The sequence below is a fragment of the Alligator sinensis genome, unplaced genomic scaffold, assembly GCF_000455745.1.
Source record: "Alligator sinensis unplaced genomic scaffold, ASM45574v1 scaffold447_1, whole genome shotgun sequence".
Lineage (NCBI taxonomy): Eukaryota > Metazoa > Chordata > Crocodylia > Alligatoridae > Alligator > Alligator sinensis.
The window spans coordinates 1,422,682-1,430,230 of record NW_005842123.1 but is presented as its reverse complement, the minus strand read 5'-3'; the positions used below and the strand labels follow the sequence as shown (position 1 = coordinate 1,430,230).

Here is a 7,549-nt window from a genome sequence, read left to right as displayed (position 1 = left end):
AGCAGGATGATGAGAGTCATCTTGGCAGAAACTCCCCTCATATGTCTAATCAGGTGCCTTGTTAATACGTTGGTTTACGCAGACTAGAAATAGCATGCCATTTATACACCTTTTGTGGCACTTCAAATATTTGTAACAGCTGCTTGCTGAAATGCTTTAATTTCTGCATGTTGAAATTACAGTGTAAAATGTAACCTTCTATCATGGTGGGAGGAGAATGCAAATTGCAAGGGTCCACTGAAGCTTGCTGATCTTTGTCAAGCAGTACTATTCTGGAAGCATTGCTATTTTACCAAATGCCTTTTCCCCAAGTGCCTATTCAGTCCCTGGGGAGCCATCAAATATTTGCAAGCAACATGCTCATGTATGAAAATGTTTAATGTCCAGATTGCTATCCTTCAAACTTATCTGATGTGGTTTGTATTTAAAATTAATGTGCTAATATATATTTTCACCTTATTCTTTCAGACACTGGCATAGACCATCAAGCACTTCTTAAACAGTTTGAACATCTCAACCATCAGAATCCTGACAAGTTCGAACCTAAAGATTTAGACATGTTGATCAAAGCAGTGGGTATTAAATATAAAATACTGTAGCTGTCCACTTGTTATTGATTGTTTCTCTCTGCAGTGAAAGCAAATCCTTTCACTTTATATAAACCAATCTTATTCTGAATGCCACACAGCTTTTATTCTCAAAGGAATGTTGTTAGTTCCATTATGTACCAGAAACTTCTGTGCCATTGGCATGCATTATCCTTAAGAGACCACTTTTTTTTTTCTTTCAGGCAACATCTTGTAGGGTTCTCATTCACATGCTGGTGTCAACAGCTTTGTTAGTAAAATTTGACTTTTCAAGGGCACCTATAATTAGTGAAATTTTGCTAGATGCTTATTATGCCTGTAATATATTTTCAAACTCTTGATTTTTACTCCCAAATAATGTTTTGCTTGCCACATAATGCTTTTAATATAAGCTAATAACTACTCCTGTGAAGGTGATCAGGTGAATTCCTGGACCTAGCTTGTGTAGCAGAGGCTGCAACATCTCACCACAGTAGAATTTCAAAGATCTTGTAGTACAAGTTGCTTCCACTGAGGATCATTGTACGTTTGGTACATTTTGTAGAGAGTTCATATCAGTCATGGGCATGGTTCTTGTTCAGTTGACATCTTATCAGAGAGAAACAATTTAGCAGAGTGCAGCATGGCTTTTTTCAACAGTTGCAAAATTATGCCTCCCACAGAAAACAATTTAAACCTCAGATACACAGCACACAGAACTGCACATCTGAGATTAGAGTCTGACTGAATGTATTAGCCCAAAGACTGTGGTGACTTATGTTTGTTTCAATTAGCTCCCCTTAATTTACTCTGGAGAGATTGTTTTTTTTAAGCTTCTTGCCATTTATGAACACAATTTAGGTATATATTTAGGTGAACAGGGAGAAAGGAGCAAGTCTTCAAACGGTTTAATCTTTTGTATTTAGTTTTTTTTAATCAGCTGAAATAGTGACACATTTACCAAATATTTTAGGAGGACACTTTTCTCTAGAAAAGTTTGTTTCAAAATGTTTGTTTTAAAAATTGGGGCATTTAGATAGGAAATAAGTGAACAAACAGTATCAGGCAGAGATGACCGTGTTCTAGAAGGGAGAACATTAAAATGGTATACATCCTTTAAGACCTAAAAATCCCAAATGGAAAACTACCCACCTCCAAAACACTTCCCATAGTAAGCATACCTCCAATAACTAGCCACCTTAGTCGGTAAAGTCAAGTAATTCACATGATAATACATGCTAGCTTACACAGTTCCATATGATTATGGTTTACCTTTGGGCAGTGATTCTCAACCAGGGTGCCGTGAAATCATTTTATCAGTGCTATAGGGTGTTGCACAATATTAGCACTGTTACGTGTGCAAACACCTACACAGGATTTGCACAATAAACCCAGAGGCCGTGTCCACACAAGCAGGGGTGTGCATTTGCAGCAGCACAAATAATAGCAGCACTACTTTGTGCTGAAGGGCATGCCCCTGCTCATGTGGTTTGCAGTGGGACACATTGTCCTGCTGCTCCACATGCTGCAGTGGGGGCTGCCTGGGGAACAGCATGCCTTAGTGCATGGCTAGTCGGCAGGCAGCCCCCATTCTGAGGCACCCTGTGCTCCAGCCAGCCAGGGAGCGGTACATGGAGACACTGGGCTGCCTGCTCCCCCATCTCCATGCACTGTGGAGCCCCTGTGCTGAGGCACCCTATGTCCCAGTCAGTTGCTCCCTGGCTGGCTGGGGTGCAGCAGAGGCCTTGTGTTGAGGCATGCAGAGACAGGAGAGGAGCCAGCCCAGGGCTGCCTGCTCCCCTGTCTCAAGGCACACTGTGCCCCAGCCAGCCTGGGAATTTCTGGTTGGGGTGCGGAGTGCCCCAGCGCAGGGGCTCTGCAGCACAGAGACAGGGGAGCAAGCAGCCCTGGGCTGCCTGCTCCCCCATCTCCACATTGGTCCTGGCACACAGCACTTTGGCATGCTTTATGCCACTTTTTCTCAGGGTTTTTTTTTGCTACTGGGAAATCCCAGTAGCAAATTTTGCCCCAGCACTGCAAATGAGCTGCATGGGGCACAGTTTAGCATGCAACGTGTGTGGTTTGTGGCGCCACAAACTGCACGTGCCTGCGCGTCTGGATGCGACCAGAGATTTCAAATAGGAATCCATTTTGTCAAAAACATTCTAAGTTCTTTGCAGCAGGAGAATCAATCTGTTATTATTGGGATAATTATTTGAGGAGTGTATGCTACTATTTACAATTATGTTAATTGTATTATCAGCATAGGAGATGCTGAACTTGAGTTAATTGATTGTTAGCTCATGTATAATACTTCCTCTTACACTACTGTATGGACAAGAAAGACAAAACATAAGATGCTAGATTCTGTGAAAGTGACTGGTTTTGTTAAAATGGATAGAATGGGAAGAGTGAGGATCCCAGGTAGTTAAATGCACGTTTGGCAGATCAATGGGAACGTGACCAGCCTCACTCATATTTCTAAGCATATTAGTTTTAAGCAAGATGGTCTCTTCAGCCTAAGTGTTTCTATTTGTAGGCTACAAGTGACCTGGAAAACTATGACAAGACACGCCATGAGGAATTTAAGAAATATGAGATGATGAAAGAACATGAGAGGAGAGAATATTTGAAAACGCTGAATGAAGAGAAGAGACAGGAGGAGGAATCCAAATATGAGGAGCAGAAGAAAAAACATGGAGACCACCCTAAAATCAATCATCCTGTAGGGACACAGTCTTGTACAATTCTCTTAAATACTTTGCATACTGATAAGCAAATGCTTATAATGAGAGATGCATGGATAACACCTTGGTCATTCTCAGTGCTGACCTGATTCTGACCACACTGAAGTCAGTGAGAGTCTTACTGCTGACTTTCTTTCTTTTTTTTGGTTGTCCCTACATTTTGGACCCAATCTGAAGCCTACTGATGTTAGTAGGAGTCTTTTCCCATTTGAGTAGATGCAAAGAGAGATCAACATCAAGTGCATTACAGTATCTTATTCTACCTACCTGTTATCTTTACTGTTTTTGATATGTAATTATGTTATATATAAGCAAAATGCTAGTTCATAAAGAAGGCAGAAGTAATTCAGGAGGAAACCAGGAAGGCATCTGAAGCTTTGAGGATTCCTTCATTCCATCCCTAGCCTTGCTTACAGCAGTCTTTCCTCCAGGCAAGGAAGGTTGATTGCAATTCCTTTGAGATGCAGCTTTTAAGTGAATCTGTGGAGTTGTGCAGAATGATGCCTATTATTCTTTTTCCCTACGTCTGAGCATGCTACTTCTATGACACTCTTAACCCCTTTATCTTCTGGAAATATAAATTGTGAACCACAGCTGGTGGACATCAATGGGAAAAGACTCCCATTAACATCACTATTCTTTGGATTGGTTCAAAAGGTTGGGGCAACTGAAAAAAAACTAAAAAAAACAAAAAAGAGAAAAATTAAGTCCAGGTCACTGTAATGACGCGATCACTTCTTGAGCTATTTTTCTTTTTGTATTCTGTTGACAGGGTAGCAAAGACCAACTGAAAGAGGTATGGGAGGAAGCAGATGGGCTAGATCCTAATGACTTTGACCCAAAGACCTTTTTCAAGTTACATGGTAAGAGCAATTATATTTGATTTAAAGATACAAGTGACTCCTGCATTCTCTTCTGCTGAGAATGTTTCTTCAGAAAGTTTGTTATCATATGCTATGAAGAAATGTTATCACACAAGCTGTTTGAATGAGTCTACAAATATGGAGAGGATTAAACAACCTGTTTTATTATTTCCAAATTGCTCACGCAAGAGCACTCCAGTATGAAATCAGAAGGATCTTCATAGGGCAGGGGTTGGCAATCTATGGTCTATGGCGGTGTTTCTCAACTCATGGTACGCATACCCCTGGGCGTACGTGAGACATGGGCAGGGGGTATGCAGGTGCTGCATTTTGGTTTTTGCCTGCTTGGGCTGGAAGTTCTGGCTACCACCCCTCCCGCCGTGTCCAGTGCACTGGGGCTTTCACTCCCCAGTGTGAGAGTACTGGGGGATAGGGAGGGAGGCCCTGGACAGGCTGCTTTGCCCTGGGCTGCGGTGGAAAAAGTGGGACTCGGCTCACAGCAGCGAAGTCATAAGTGCCACGGTGGGACTTCTGCTTTTGCTTTTGCTGCGTCAATTGGCAGGGGGTACATAAGGTACCAAAGGTTGAGAACCACTGGAGTCTATGGGATGAACCTGCACCATGGAGCCCTCAGATCTGGCCTGCAGATGTGGCGCTTTGGCAATTGGTTGGGGCTTTGGCTGCAGGTGCTTTCCCGATGCCACTGTGGGGAAAAGCACTGGCTATGAGTGGGACCTAGCACCCATGTACCTGCCTTTGATCTAAGGTGGGTCATTCAAGCCCGTGGCTGGAAAATGTTACCTAACACTGTCATAGGGTATTTGTATGAGCGGGTCACTAAACTGTCAAATGGGATAACGTTCAGAATGTTAGTTCTTCATACATTTATGCTTCACTGGTAAAAGCACAACACTTGCATGTGGCAAGTGGGACAGTGCAGTTATTGAAAGGGGCTGTCCTTTTTTGCCACCTTACCAAAAAATGACCCCCTTAGGATGAACAAAAGAAGGTTGTGGGAATGAACATGCAGATTCACCATCTCATTCCAGAACAGTATCCATAGTGCCAGTCAACCTCATTGCTTCAAGAATGACAGTGGAGATATCAAGCTCCTTAAGACTGTAATTCTTTGAAAGAAAATACAATCAAATATGGTTGCTTCTAATATTTCTAGTTAGTCCGCAGCCAGCAGTTGAAACAGTGGGACAGAGGTGTAAACTTTCTCAGTCATCCTAATAGGGCATTTGGTTTTAAATATAATTACAAACCCTTACTTCTCAACCTGGTTAAATGCTTCACCACTGAAGAAGAGCTACATACAAAAATGACATTTGCTCTGTGCAGCTGGCTAGGCCCAGCAATAAGCTGGCAGTTTGTTTTAAGTGATGGGTTGAACAGTAAATAGAGGAAACTGGTTTTTACTCACTCAGCCCACGTAAGAGAAAACAATGCATAAATTGCAGGAAATGTCAACTCACAACTCAAGTAAAGTACTGAATGTTATGGTTTATCATTATGTTTGAAATTGTTGTGTAATTTAGTCACTGTGCTTCATGATAAATGTATAAAAATACTAGATTTATTTTTTCTTTTCTTTTTCTAGAGATCTAGATAGATACTTCCTGGAGAGCTGAATAACCTCTTTCATAGCAGTTTCACAGAAACATAAATAACCACCTTTTGCCATTGAAAGTTATATATTAAAATCTTTGATGCAGCTAGCCTAAATTACTGTATAAGCATTTATTTTAAGTAGACTAGGCATTTTCTCTCAAGCTCAGAAGTACATTTCAAATATTCGTATTAAAAATGGATAGTCATGTAATTTGAATCATGATTCCACAGTTACCAAGTATTTCAGGTATTTCCATTTTTGTGTTCATCAGCAAAACCATTCAGCAGTGAATCTGCTCTGAAGCAGGTTTACAGAATTCTGAAGATGTGGAAATTTGCTTAGAGAAATTTCCATATAGTTGGCCAATTTTTTCCTACTAATTTTTGTTGTTCCTGAATATATTTGCAAATCTTGGCTAGATTCTGATACCTTACTTACTTATGTTCAGCAGCTTTTTTGCATAGTCCCACTGTGACCTTTTCTCATGCCTTTAGTTTTCATATTTGAGAAGCAGAGGAATCTCTGCAGACTTATCTTATCAAAAGTGAATATTCAAGTAAACAGAAATGACAGTTCACATCAATCAAGGCCTGATTTAATGTTAAGTGGTATAATTTCCATTTCAGATCCTGTATCCAGCAGTTTATTAGATATAGAGTTTAAGCCAGTCTAGGTTATATACAGGCAACTATTTATTTGACCCAGTGAAAACTGTTGCATTCACAATTTTTCTGTATTCATTAAAGTTGTATTTTCAACTACTATACCTTTATAGATGTCAATAATGATGGCTTCCTGGATGAGCAAGAATTAGAAGCCCTGTTTACTAAAGAGGTAAAAAAAAAAAAAGTCAGAACATTTCAATTCATTCAGTAGGTTGATTCTTCTCCATTTTAAGTGGATACTTGTTTTGTTTTGACTTAACTACAAATAAAGTTGCACATCAAACTCCAAGCATCCTCAACATGCTTTTAAAAATGATCTAACTTGATAAGGAGGCAAAGAATGGAGAATCTAGTGGTTAAGGCACAGGGCTGGGACTCCAGAGGCCTGGAATCCACATGCCACCTCACCATAGACTTTCTTGTAACCACATCCCATTTGTACCACAGACCTGGTATAATCACCTTAGTATCTTGTGGCTGTTCTGTAGGGCCTGCCTGCCTGCCCAAGACTGCCACTGAAGAAGCAGACCAAGCCCATTCACTGCTTCACATTACATACACCCAAGCCTGTTATTTAGGCTAGATAAATAGCGTAGAGTGACCTCAGTGGTTTGGAGGGTATGCCTGGAATACATATTCTGGAGCAGGGGTGTCAAAGATCTGGCCTACCAGCTGGATCTGGCCTGTTGAACCTTTTCATGTGGCCTATAGGGCTCCTGGAAGGGCTGGAAATGTGGGGGTGGAGTGACTGGGGGCTCTCAAGAGCTAGAAAGCCTGAGTGGTGCTGGGGGATATATCCTAGGCTACTCAGGGACAGTCTTGGTTTTCCTAATATATTTTTCCTTTGGGAGGGAAAAATACAAGTTAACTCCTTAGTTAAAAACCCAGTAATATTCTTACCACTACCCAGCCTAAAAAATGTTCTTACTTCTCCTTGGGTCAGAGACAAAAGGTGGGGCTTAAAGCATACATGCAAAGTGAACAAATTCAGGCTGGTGTGGATCAAAGAAGGAAATGAAACCCAGAAGCACACAGCCCTAGTGGACTACCTTGCCATAGGTCTCCTCTTACACTAATGGAGTTGGAGTATAGT

The 7,549-nt window shown here is 41.2% G+C and overlaps 1 protein-coding gene across 1 annotated transcript in view; it reads left to right on the top strand.

Moving 5' to 3' along the window:
- The window catches only part of NUCB2 (nucleobindin 2), a 42,801-nt gene that overhangs the window by 32,148 nt on the left and 3,104 nt on the right, over positions 1 to 7,549 (top strand). Inside the window, 4 exon segments of the mRNA XM_025205635.1 lie at positions 469 to 572; positions 3,106 to 3,291; positions 4,086 to 4,176; positions 6,567 to 6,625. Coding sequence (XP_025061420.1) covers positions 469 to 572; positions 3,106 to 3,291; positions 4,086 to 4,176; positions 6,567 to 6,625 — 440 coding nt within the window.